We start from the raw sequence: 13717 nt of genomic DNA on the forward strand, positions 1-13717 counted from the left end.
TTAGGTACGAGTTTGGTATTTGTTATTTCTGGCTATGGATTACATGAAAGTTTTATTGGCACATTGGGTGGGGTTAGGAAAAGCATTACTGGACTTCCACAAAAACAGAGGAGGTCTGGGAAATAAGTGCAGAGGGAGAACTAGACTGGAATATAAATTCTGAGGAAAAGAACCCATTGTATCCCCTACCACCAGGTTTACGAGGGCTCAGTAAATGACAGCAACTGACTGATTATATAAAGTCCTAGATCCAGAGACTCATTAATGGAAAAACTAGGTTTTTCAACTGGTTCAACTAAGGTTGAACCGGTAAGCCTTGTTTCTGGAAATCAAAGGATTAAAGGGGTATGAAACCTTAGACTGGTAGAAAAGGTTTCCAGGGATGGAATATCAAAGAGCAATCAGGCTAATGATGAGACAGTTCAGGAGAATACTGTAGAGATGAGTACTGGTACCCAAACTAGATACTACTACCTTTTGGTTTCAGAGAGAAAGCGTGGACATGGAAGAAATAATAGAAGTATTTAGTAATAAACAGAAGGTTGGCATAGCCAAGATTTTAGCATTTTTCTAATGGAAGGGAAGAAATTTTATATTTATTCTAGAAAATTCTAGGTTATTAAGATTTCAATTAAGAACTGCAAAGAGACCACATGAAAATGTTTTAAAAGCATTTGTCTACTTTTTTGACTTGGCTATTCATAAGTCTTATATAGAGCATCTTGCAATGTATTCTAGTAGGCAAGAAGTATAAATGATATAGGAAAAGAAAGTTGGGGTCAGACTTTTTATGTTGAGAGGGTTTTATCCAAGTCAAAAGCTAGCAAGAGACAGCACCAGGACTCCACCTCAATCTTTGATTCTAAATTTTGTGATCACAGAATATTTTGGAAGGGTAAATAGGCAACATGCCCACAATTAGAATATTACTACTATAACTTGGCAAGAAGTAATGAGGATTTGAACAAACAGGGACAAGAAAGGAGAGAGAAGTCTGGATTCCACAGAACTGTGGAGGTGATGTTAATAGGATTTGACAACTGAGTACATGGGGTAGGTAAGAAAGAAGGATACATCATAATGAGTATGGGGTTTCCCCAGAAATGACTCACCACACAGTGCAACTTGGTTGTGGCATGCCAATGAGACGAAAGTGTGTCCGTATGTCATCTAAGAGAATGAATTCATAACAATCTGCTTGGATAAAGATTATCATGACAATGAGACTGCAACAAAAAGTATTGTTGAAACAGCCCTGTTTATAGAAAAAGCAGAATTAGTAAGGATCTGTGATTTTTTTCTCTAACACTACTCCTTAGAAAAAATGCTCCAATTGAGAGGTAGAGTTTGACTGGATTAGAGGGTTGTTGGAAAGGACACAGCAGGCTTAAATAACTTATTGAAACTAAGAGATTACAGAATATTAGAAATTGAAAATTGAGATTACTTAGTTCAATTATTTCCATTAAAAAAAAACTGTATATAGACGATTTCAAACATACATAAGTGAAAAGAACAGTATAATGAATCCCTAGGGTAACCTGTTACCAATTCAGTAACTATCAATTTGTAGCCACTCCTGTTTCTTCTTTATCCACCACCCCGATAACTGTAATATTATATATTTTAGTATGAATCTCTAAAATATAAGAATTATTTTTTAACACATAAGGTTGTCAGAAGATATTAGCAAATGCTATATCCAATAAGGTGTTAATCTCCAAAATACATAAAGAACTCATGCAACTCAACACCAAAAAACCCAAATAATCCAATTAAAAATGGGGAGAGGAACTGAACAGACATTTTTCCAAAGAAATACAAATAGTCAACAGACACATAAGAAGATTTCAACATCACTAATTATCAGGAAAATACAAATCAAAACCACAATGAGATCTCACTTTACACCTGCCAGAATGGCTAGTATCAGAAAGACAAGAAATAGGGGCGCCTGGGTGGCTCAGTCTTTAAGCGTCTGCCTCCAGCTCAGGTCATGATCCCAGGGTCCTGGGATCGAGCCCTGCATCGGGCTCCCTGCTCGGTGGGAAGCCTGCTTTTCCCTCTTCCACTCCCCCCGCTTGTGTTCCCCCGACGCTGTCTCTCTCTGTCAAAAAAAAAAAAAAAAAAATTTTAAAAAAAAAAAAAAAAAAAAAATAGTAAGTGTTGGCAAGGATGTGGAGAAAATGGAACCCTACTGCACTGTTGGTAGGAATGTAAGTTGGTACAGCTGCTATGGAAAACAGTAGGGGTTCCTCAAAAAATTAAAAACAGAAATGCCATAATGATCCAGTAATTCCACTACTAGCTCTTTACCCACAGAAAACAAAAACACTAATCTAAAAAGACATATGCATACTTATGTTCATTGCAGCATTATTTACAATAGCCAGGATATAGAAACAACCTGTGTCCATTGATAAATGAATGGATAAAGAAGATGTGGTATATACACACAATGGAATATTACTCAGCATAAAACAGAATGAGATCTTGCCATTTGTGACAACATGGATGGACCTAGAGGATATTACACTAAGTGAAATAAGTCCAACAGAGAAAGACATATGTCATATGATTTCACGTTTATATGTGAAAACTAAACAACAAAACAACTAACAATAAAAAAAGCAGAAACAGACCCATAAACAGAACTAACTGATGGCTGCCAGAGGGAAGGAGAGTGGAAGGATTAATAAAATGGGTGAAGGGCAATGGAGATACAGGCTTCCAGTTATGGAATGAACAAGTCACAGGGATGAAAAACAGAGCATAGGAAATACAGTCAATGGTTCTATAATAGAATTGTATGCTGACAGGTGGTAGCTACATTTGTGGTGAGGATAGCATAAGGTAGACTTGTTGAATCACTATGCTGTACACCTGAAATTAATGTAACACTGTGTGTCAACTATACTTCAATTAAAAAAGAATATGAATTCAATAGAAATTAGCAGATTTTTTCTAAAAAAATATCATTTCCAAATAATCATCACGAAAAAAGTAATAAAAATTCCTTAATACCATAAAATATTTGGTCGGGGCGCCTGGGTGGCTCAGTCGTTAAGCGTCTGCCTTCGGCTCAGGTCATGATCCCAGGGTCCTGGGATTGAGCCCCGCATCAGGCTCCCTGCTCCATGGGAAGCCTGCTTCTCCCTCTCCCACTCCCACTGCTTGTGTTCCCTCTCTCGCTGTGTCTTTCTCTGTCAAATAAATAAATAAAATCTTTAAAAAAATAAAAATATAAAATATTTGGTCAGCATTCAACATTTCTCCAATTGTTTCATAATTTCTCTAGATATGTCTCTGAAGTCTTTTTCATCTATAGTTTCCCTTCCTTCTTTTTAAATTTTTCTTGCTAATAAAACAGAAGCCAGGTAATATGTCCTATAAAGTTTCCCACATTCTAGATTTTGCTAAATGCATCCCAACTGTGTCATTTTACATATTCTTCTGTACCCGGTATTTTCTTTAACCTGGTATATATAGGCTTCATCAGATTCAAGTCCAATTATTTGGCAAGAATGCTTCACAGGCAATAGAGGCACACAATGGCAAGCTCTTTTTTGGTCCAAAACCCCCCTTATTTTTATTTTTTTAAAAGATTTTATTTATTTATTTGAGAGAGAGTGAGCACACACGAGTGAGTATGAGCAGGGGGAGGAGCAGAGGGAGAGGCAGACTCCTCGCTGAGCAGGGCGGCTGACCCAGCAGGGGGGAGGGGCAGAGGGACAGGTAGAAGCAGGCTCCCCACTGAGCAGGGAGCCCAATGGTGGGCTCAATCCCAGGACCCTGGGATCATGACCTGAGCTGAAGGCAGACACTTAACCGACTGAGCCACCCAAGCAAAACAAAACCCCCTTATTTTTTTAAAATATGGATTAAACTGAAGCCTCAGCATTGCCAAGCAGTTCACACAGTGATAAAATCAAGAACAAAACCCCAGCCTTTTAATTCTATTTTCTACTCCTTTCACTATATCATATATTGTTAACATCTTGCTGATTGATTATACCAATTACTCTGCTATGCATTATATGAGATATGGTCCCACCACTCACCACTTATTACACAGCCATAAATCCAGAAGTCACTCTAGGTTTCTTCACTTCTCTTACTTTCACTAAGTCCATTAATTTTATCTATTTAACATCTCTCTCATTTGTTCTATCCTTTCTACCCCCCACAGCTACTGCTTTAGTTCAGACCTTTCTCATTGCTTTCCTGAATCACTAAAATAGCTTCTTGGAGTCCCCCTTCTCCATAACTATCTTGCCTTTGTCAACCCGGATCTACCTTGTCAACAAAAGATTTTTCCAAGTTACAATTCTAAATATATTATTTTTCTGCCTTAACCCTTTGATATTCTCTCATTTCCATGGTGGAGTCCATATTCATTAATACAACCTACAGTCCCCATCATCTGGCCTTTGTCTATCCAACCACCCTCATCTTCATTACTTCCACTCACTATATTCCAGTTTATTGAATCATTGAAGCTTTCTGAATTGGCTGGCAAGGATATATAGTGATTAAAAGTAGACTCTAGAATTAGACTTGACTTTGATCCTTATATTCCCCCATTTACTAACCACGCAACCCAGAACATACTTACCATCTCTGTGCCCCACTTACCTCACCTGTAGAATGGGAATAATCTCACTGAATTATTTTGTGTGTGTGTGAAGGATGACTGAAATAGCACAAGTAAAAAACCAGCATGAGAGCACTCAGCAAATATTGGAAGTGTCAGTGTCATTATGTTGTTCATTCATTTCTATATCCTTTAAATCTATTCCCAAGACTGTTTCCCTCTTCTTTCTTGATAACCTTTCCCTTATTAATAACCTAGAAAATTCCGATTCTGATCTCTAAACCTTGTAGATATTTGCATTGCTGTGCCCTACAGCTGTAACTCCGTCTCTCTACACGACTGTGAAAATCTTAGACAGGGACCAGATCTTTCTTATATTTGGCTCTTCATGTCCTGGAACACGGGCTCTCCACTGTCCTGGTTCAGTGGAAAGCTCAATAATTCAAGTGTGGTAATCTGAACAAAACTGATGGTGTTCATTTTAATTATATCAATTTTCATTTATTTATATTTTAGGAAAAATATAAAATAATTGATATTAAAATATTAACTGTTCATCAGCTCCTTTCCTTTATTATTTCTTTTTTTACTAAATTAAATAATGTAGGATTGTATCTGATGACAGTAAAGTTTCCTTTTCTTTAAACAGTGAAAACCTGTATAATTATAAAATTTTTAAATGGTTAAATCTTTTGCTACTTATTTTAATTCAAATCCAGTATACTATTATATATATTCAGAACTCAAACTATTCATCTTCATCTAAACCTTCAATTAAATTCCACAATGCAAACCTCTTGGCACTAGAACCACATTTCATGTTTATTCAACTGAGACTGTGTCTTGAAAAAGTGTTGAAGTTTGGGGGTTTTCTGGTGAGAATCCACATTCTGACATCACCTTGCCCATGACAGCGATTGGCTGTTAGAAGGCAAAGAAGAGTTTATAGCCAGTCACAGCAAGCAAATGAGTGAGTTAGACAGCAGAGGAAATATTCAATCTGTGTCGCTCACTCCTGTGAGACTGTCTCCTCACTCCAGAACTGGAAAAGGGTAAGATTTATTATGATGACTTCATTTTCTTAAAATTGAACACTCCACATTTCACATCTCTGGACCTGCTTTGAATTTTTTATTTTAATGTTGATGTTATTGAATTGTATAGAATGGCTATGTAATTTAACACTTGTTTATCATCAAACTAGTACCTCAGAGTTAAGATTCTTTCCAAAAGGTTAAGCTTATTTACCTACGCATGTAAATAAGTTAATATTGTGCACATAAACTAGAAAATTTTGTGTCCTACTTGCTACCTCTCCACCTCACAAAAAACTGTTTGTTTCCTCATTCTGATGTATTCAAGATAACCTGACTGAAAAAATAGTAATTTTTCACTTGTAAGTCCGCCCCAAGGAGTGCAGATTTCACCATAAATTATGCCTAATCTATACTTGAATTATATATAATGTCTTTTTACCATGTTCGGCTTCAAAGTGTTGATATCCTGTATCTCTAAAATCAGTATGGAAAAATATATAGGACTAAAGAAATAAATAATGTTAGTTTATCATACTTTTCCCAATGAAAACTTGTAATTAGATTTTCAAAACTATCCTTTAAGAATGTTTGAATTGTCGTCTGGGTTAGTAGTAGTCAATATAGAGTCTTTGTTTTTTATGAATCAGAAAGTAAATAAAATGAGATTTATGTAGGCAGCCAATTGCTGCCTACATGAATCACTTGGTTCTTTTTATATTATTCCTGCTACGTTTTCATCTAGTTGTTTTTATGGTTTGCTATGAGAAATTTATGTAATCAAAACCCTTTCTTCAGTTCCCTGTACTTAAGTTTTTAGCTCTTTAAGACATTATAAATATTCCAACTCTTTTCATAAAGCTGCAGAGCAATAAACTTCTTGTTTGCTGGGAAGCTTGACCATGGGTAACAAAGTTCAAAGTATTACTTTAAGCACCCCAATAGCAATAAAAACTTAGACAGACGGGCTCCCTTCAGGGGCAAAGCCTCTTTATCGTTGTGTGGCCATTAAGAACCTTTACTGAAGTAGACAGAACTGTGAGGAAGTGTGTAGGCATCAAAATCAAAAGACCCAGTCTGCCACAAATAGAGTGTGACTTAGGAGCCAAGACACCTTCTCCAGGCCTTAAATTTTACTCTGTGTAATGTTTAGTGGTAGATACTCAATAAGGATGCAATAAATTGTGGCTAATGACAAAATGTAAAATCAAACTTCAGAATACAGTATATGACATGGGTTTCATACATACATTTTAAATATTACTTTTCCAAGTGTGTTTACGGGGAAATTGCCATCATCATTACATACTGCTTCTAAAATGTTGCCAAAGCTGTCACTCTCAGTTAAACATACATGTCAGTGCAAATGGGTGGGTATTAGTTGGCTTTTAGCCAAGTTTATGCAACCTCTATTAAAATAGGATTTTATCAGGTGCCTGGGTGGCTCAGTTTGTTAAGTGTCTGCCTTCGGCTCAGGTCATGATCCCAGGGTCCTGGGATAGAGCCCCGTGTCAGGCTCCCTGCTTGGCGGGGAGCCTGCTTCTCCCTCTCCCACTTCCCCTGCTTGTGTTCCCTCTCTAGCTGTGTCTCTCTGTGTCAGATAGATAAAATCTTAAAAAAGAAAAAAAAGTTACACTTCTGGTTTTAATATTTATTAACTTTACCACTTCATTAATTCCAGAAGCAATCACCAAAATGAAGACTGCTTTAATTTTGCTCAGCATTTTGGGAATGACCTGTGCTTTCTCAGTAAGTTCAATATTAAAAACCTATAGTTATTTCCTTGTCTTTTCATGTAAAAGAGAGAGTATGTAATAATTAAATATTCTTACAAACAGATGAAAAATACGCATCGAAGAGCCAAATTAGAGGATTCTGAAGAAAATGGGGTAATTATGCTTAGTGTACTTTCTTGGCCTGACTATATTTCCTTTAGATTTACTGCACATTAAACATGAATATATCATTTATTTTGCTTATGCAGGTCTTTAAGTACCGGCCACGATATTCTCTTTACAAGCATGCCTACTTTTATCCTCCTCTAAAACGATTTCCAGTTCAGGTAAGTATAAAAATTTATTTTCTTTCCCACCCATTATAATTTAAAGGGAATCAAATTTAACTACAAAACACCTAAATTCAATTCTCACTGAAAGTCAACCAGAAAGACTTACTACAAAAAGTTTATTTTTACTACAATACAATAAAATTTATTCCTAAGTTCTCTTTTAAAGCAGAGATATACACATCATTTGGGCCCAGTCTAGAATGATATAATAAAAGCAAACACCCTGAGAGTTCAGGTGTTTTGGCTAATGCATTGACGAAATGGACAATTTTATCTGTTGTTGACAATTAAGTCAGTGATAAGGTCACTAACTGTCATTTTATAGTTGAGTCAAAACTGTCATATAGCTGTTAACATCCGATAATTTACAGTCCTTTAATTGGTAAGGGAAAAACTGACTTCATAAACAGCAGAGACCATTTTTTAAAAAACATTCCTGATAATCAGTGGTGATTGCTGAAGATTTTCTGAACCTCTGACCTGTGTTGGTCACTATAACAGAAGCGTGGCTCAAGAATGATAGAGGAAAGAGAGAAATTCACGAAGTGAATTGTGAGAGTGTTTGTGAGAAAAACAAGAGATCCTTGAAATTTGTAAACAAAAAGGAAATTAACAAACACTAAAAATAAGAACTTCTGTTTTTACTAGGTTACCAGTGAAGAAAGCCTTTGAAAACTTGAGGGTGTGGTGTTGATTTAAAATATTCAACAAACCAGAATTGTGCTATTTTTATTACTATACAGTTTGGGTTCAGGGCACCATTTGACCCAGGACTCCTGAGACACTAAAAGCAGTCAAGATGCTGAAAACGATGCCTCAGCACAGTGGCTTGGCAGAGCATCCTGCCATATGTTGGGCCAACCCATTTCTAACTCATACAATGATAGGAAATGATAATCTTAGAGTATTTATAGCACCATAATAATTATGGGGAATGTGTGTGGCCACAGAAATATGAGCACAGATGATACAAGAGTTGTGGGTTTTCAGAATTGTCTTCCATTCTTTGGTACACCTCAGACCCCACAAATAAACAGTGCTCATTTGAATGTTTGCTTCATTCTCTTTCTTAAGCTAAATGGAAATGATAATAAGTTTAAATTTCTGGCTAGCTCCTCAATTTTTTAAAAATATCACATAGAGATATTTCCATCTATAAATTTTTATAGACATATAAATGTGATCCAATTAAAATATCCATAGTGAAAAGATATTAGGAGAGGTTCTATTTTTCTTACTGATAAATTCAAAATTCAGAAATCTTTAAGTAGATTTTTAATATACAATATTTAGAGAAATTATATGCAAATTCATTTCAACTAATGCAGAGTTTGTAAGACAGTTGTATTTTAAAAATATCCAATAAAATATACTCCCCAATCCAACAGTCTGACCTAGTATTGATGATCTATTCTCCTCCTTTACAAAGTTTGATTTCTAGAATTTTTTCCCTTACATGTCTACTTATATATTTTCCATAGCTCTGTATTATTTATTCTCTTAAATCTATCAAGTATTTGGTGCCCAGATTGTCACCCCAAAATTCATTAAGCTGTACTGGCTTTGAACTTTATGTTTTATTCAAACAAATCTGTGTTTACATATAATTACTTTTTTCTTTTTTTTTTAAGATTTATCTATTTATTTTAGAGAAAGCGTGCACAAGTCGGGGGAGGGGCAGGGGGAGAGGGAGAAAAAGAATCCTCAAGCAGATTCCCGCTGAACATGGAGCCCAACGTGGGGCTCGATTCCATAACCCTGAGATCATGACCCAGGCGGAAATCAAGAATTAGCCACTTAACCAACAGAGCCACCCAGGCACCCTTACATATAATCATTTCTAAAACACCAACTTCCATGAAATATGTCCTATCGATTATAAAGCTATCAACAGTCTACCTATAGCTTATCTCTGTGCTTGGCTATAGAAATAGAAGCATAAATAAGCTTAATACCCTAAGCATTTTTAATTGAGGAAATTGCTTCTTTAAGGAATCACATGTTATTTGAATTGTATGTGAATTCTTTGAGGGCAGAATCTTTATATTTCCTTTATTGTACTGATCTCAGCTATCACGGTGCTTGACACAGGGAAACTGTCCATGTTTCCAACTTCATCTCTTGCTACCACCCTCATTCTCAAAACAATGCCTGAAACACATATTTTGGGATTGAATAAATGGGAGTGACAGAAGTTGAAAGGAGTAATGGTAAAACATATATACATACATGTGTGTGTGTGTATTTGACTTCTGGAAGAATAATATGTCTTAGTTACAAATTGGCATAAATGAAAGAAAGGAAAAAAGAAAATGTCAAGGCTTTAGGGCATTGCATGAAGCTTTAAAACTGTTCTCACGGCAGACACTAATTGAAGAGTGATGTGGCTGGGACAGCAAGAAAGCTAAGGGTGAGGAACCTTGTAAAAAGATTCAAACATTCCCACTGAGACAAAAGACGTTGCAAAAATATGCTGTCCTCTCTTACTAACAAATAGAAATAGTTTACATGTAATACCATGCTTTATTCACCCTCTGGGCTAGGGAAAGCACAACCATTAAGGTCATGGCAGTGGAAGAGCAGGTATAATTATTCTCTTTTCCACCCAAGGTTATTCTTGGCTCAAGGGGACAAGCATTCCCTTTTCTTGGGTGGATGGCATGGCCACTGAAGAATGAGTCCCATAGGGACAGCCTTGAGTAAGACTGGAATATGAGTGTTTCCTCATATCTGATTTCTAACCCTGAGATTCTTCTCAAGCTCTATTTTCTAAGACCCACAGTACTTAACTAGGTCATCAGAATCTAAGCTAAGATTTGCAGGGCAGAAAATAACAGCATCTTAAGTCAGGTATCCATTTATCTACCTGGTGCTATTAGGGGTGGTTGCAGAAAGAGAAGGAAAATTCAATTTGTCATTGGGAGAAAGATGAAAAATCTCCTCTACTGTCTCAAAGTCTCTGATAACAAGTGTTTAGACTTATATTTCCTTCTAAAAAGTAGCAAAGCTTGTTAACTTATATTTTTATATACAGACTCCTCGGTTTAATATATTCTCATTCAATATTGAACTCTTTAGAGGGATGGTACTCTATAACTCTCCTAAATGAGTAAGTGAATTAATTTTGCTCTTATATAATTTTTACCTCATATATATAAAATCTCATTTATATATAGAGAGAGGCTTATTTTATGAAGTAGCTTTAATTAGACTGAAAGATATTAAAAATTATATGTAAATCTAATTTCAAGTTAAATTCTAATTTAAATTCACCAGGAGGTCATTATTTTTTTTTAAAGATTTTATTTATTTACTTGAGAGAGAGAATGAGACAGAGAGAGAGAGCATGAGAGGGGGAAGGGTCAGAGGGAGAAGCAGACTCCCCGCCGAGCAGGGAGCCCGATGCGAGACTCGATTCCGGGACTCCAGGATCATGACCTGAGCCGAAGGCAGTTGCTTAACCAACTGAGCCACCCAGGCGCCCCAGGAGCTCATTCTTTAAAAGAATCATCCAGTAACAACTTTTATTTCACAATAAGCCTAATCATTTTATATTTTATAAAGAAAACAAAATAATATGATCTATGTGTTAGTTCATTTGCCTTGAACTGGTTGGAGAAGTCACAGCTGCTCTGGGCTTGATTCCTTCTCTGTAAAATAAATTGAACCAGATAATCCTCTTGTTCTTGCAGAGTTAAGCAATTCTGTGATTCACTGCTCTAGTTTTTTACATACAAAATGTTTCAACATATTTCCTATGTTTTTGGTGTTGAAAATGGAGTATCTCATTTCATATCTTGATCACTACAAAATGCCTTTTTCTAACCTCATTTTATATATTCCCAATCTCCTTATATCTTTTTCTCAGATTTATATGAGAACTGTTCTAAGTAAATAAATCAATCAAGATGGTAATACTAATTAGTATTAGTATATTACCCTAATTAGGGTAAATATTTGTACATATTTTATCTTAATTCAATCAGCAGGAAATTTCCTTTGGTGTTGAACGTATGTGTACATATATATGTACACAGATATTCATATATTTACAAATTCACACATATATATATTTTTTAGAGCAGTAGTGACTCATCTGAAGAAGATGGAAATGGTGACAGCTCAGAAGAGGAGGAAGAAGAGGTAAGGAATTTCTGCAGGATTTTTCATAATAAACCAGGCAGCATAAAAACAAATAGGAAACTAGTCTACTGTAGCCTGGACTTAGCAAACAGCCATTGCCAGTTTACCAACTACCCACAGTCTTCTATTTTGGACAAGAGGAATGTTATTGAAATTAGAACCAACTAAAATGACCTGTTTAAAATACTATTGCAGTTTGACGTTAAAGTGACCTGTAAGCAGTACACAAAACCAAAAATGTCTCCATAGTAAGTGGAAGAAGTGTAAATTCTGATAAAAAGAAAAGACAGTATTATTTATACTTAGATGGACAGAACATGATGATAAAAGACAAGTCCCTAAACTCAGTGCAATACTTGTTTTAAGGACTGAATTTAAACTCAATTTACTAAGTGGGTAGTATATGAAAAGCTAATCTTATATCCTCTACAATGTTATTTTGATTCATTGGTCTTTCTTGACCCACAAAGTAGGGTTGTTGTTTTAAATGAGAATTTCATGTCTTTTTTTGTCTAACAATAAAATTTATGTTCTTATAGAAATGCAAATACTCAAGATGTATAAATATATATAGCACTATATAGTACTACAGATTCTACACGTAGTACAGCATAGTCCTCTAGAGGACTACAAATTAGTGTAGTTCACGGCTAAAATTCATCTGTATATCTTGGAAATTGTGCTAACATGTTTATAACTGACACTCTTGCTCAATATACTAATTAGGTACCTTTTCCTGGATAGTCAATTATAGCAATCCACTGCTTTGGGGACCTTCTAAATTCAGGTATTCTTAAGTGCTATTTATGAATGGGCAGCAACAGTCAAAAATGGATCATGTAGAAACATCTGCTATCTTGAAAATAAAATGGTATGGGAACTTTAAAAGTGACAAATAATTAGTTTGACTTTTTTTTTAACCATAAAAGTATCATTTCCAGTACTATAATTTACCCTAATAGCTTAAGGAAGACCTTATAAGAATATCAAGCCAGTACCAGGAAAAATGTCACCTACTAAATCCCACAGAATTTCAACCGGAGTTCCACTTAGTAATCTTACACAACAACTAAGCTGAGGTAATCCATTTAACTACAACTGTTTGCTGTACAGTGATCGCAAAATTGCCTTGCCAGCTGGATTTCCCCATTAGATTATACCTTTTGGCAATGGTTCTTCATTTATTATGATGGTGGTTGGGAATGGAGGAAGATTAGGACTCCTTTAAAACTATGATGAAATCATACACACTCAAAATGTTGCCAACAATCTCTGAACATTAATCATCCTCCCAAAACTTATCTGCAAACTTCTCATGACCCAGAGGACTAGAGACCACAGGTTTCATCTCTGGTTTGGGGAGAAACAGTGCTGTACCGTCCTTATACCTCCTCACATTGCCTAGCACAGTTTCTCATACAATATATGGTATCCAACAAATACCTGGTGGTTTGGTTTTGAAAACTTCAGAGAATAAATACTCCAAACATCATTCATTAAAAGTGACCACAGCAAAGTGGATAAATAAACCTGGAGGCTTCTCTCCTGAAGAGATTCTAGAACTTCCTTTTTCCCCATTTCTTCCCTAAAATTTCATTGGCAATTCAGGTTAAATACATAGAGCCCCCTAGAATTGTATTCAAACGAGAGGGTGCTTAGGAATGCTTTCTATTGGGTGATCATTTTTTTCCACTCCTAAACTATTCAGCCTCACTTTAAAAAAAACTTTTATTTAAATATAATATACACAATTATCATTTAAATTTAAATCATTTAAATTATCATTTAAAATTTTTATTACCTTAAAATTATATAAATAATTATATTAATTAATTATATAAATTATATAATATATTTTATATAAATATAAAATTTTAT

The 13717-nt window shown here is 35.3% G+C and overlaps 1 protein-coding gene and 1 long non-coding RNA gene across 5 annotated transcripts in view; one reads left to right on the forward strand and one right to left on the reverse strand.

Moving 5' to 3' along the window:
* LOC141372479 (uncharacterized) overlaps positions 1-13717 on the reverse strand; it is a 272954-nt gene that overhangs the window by 245375 nt on the left and 13862 nt on the right. The gene's annotated exons all lie outside the window — the stretch shown is intronic.
* The window catches only part of IBSP (integrin binding sialoprotein), a 13704-nt gene continuing 5562 nt past the window's right edge, over positions 5576-13717 (forward strand). Inside the window, exons 1-5 of one of the 3 annotated variants that reach the window (XM_073891190.1) lie at positions 5576-5646; positions 7310-7377; positions 7467-7517; positions 7613-7690; positions 11777-11839. In XM_073891190.1, coding sequence (XP_073747291.1) covers positions 7324-7377; positions 7467-7517; positions 7613-7690; positions 11777-11839 — 246 coding nt within the window. In that variant the 5' untranslated portion in view covers positions 5576-5646; positions 7310-7323. The remainder of the gene's footprint in view (positions 5647-7309; positions 7378-7466; positions 7518-7612; positions 7691-11776; positions 11840-13717) is intronic. The other 2 variants (XM_073891191.1, XM_073891192.1) reach the window with 2 other exon arrangements.

Source organism: Callorhinus ursinus, unplaced genomic scaffold (genome assembly GCF_003265705.2).
Source record: "Callorhinus ursinus isolate GAN/ISIS: 27379988/994484 unplaced genomic scaffold, GSC_fseal_2.0 scaffold4, whole genome shotgun sequence".
NCBI classification, from domain to species: domain Eukaryota; kingdom Metazoa; phylum Chordata; class Mammalia; order Carnivora; family Otariidae; genus Callorhinus; species Callorhinus ursinus.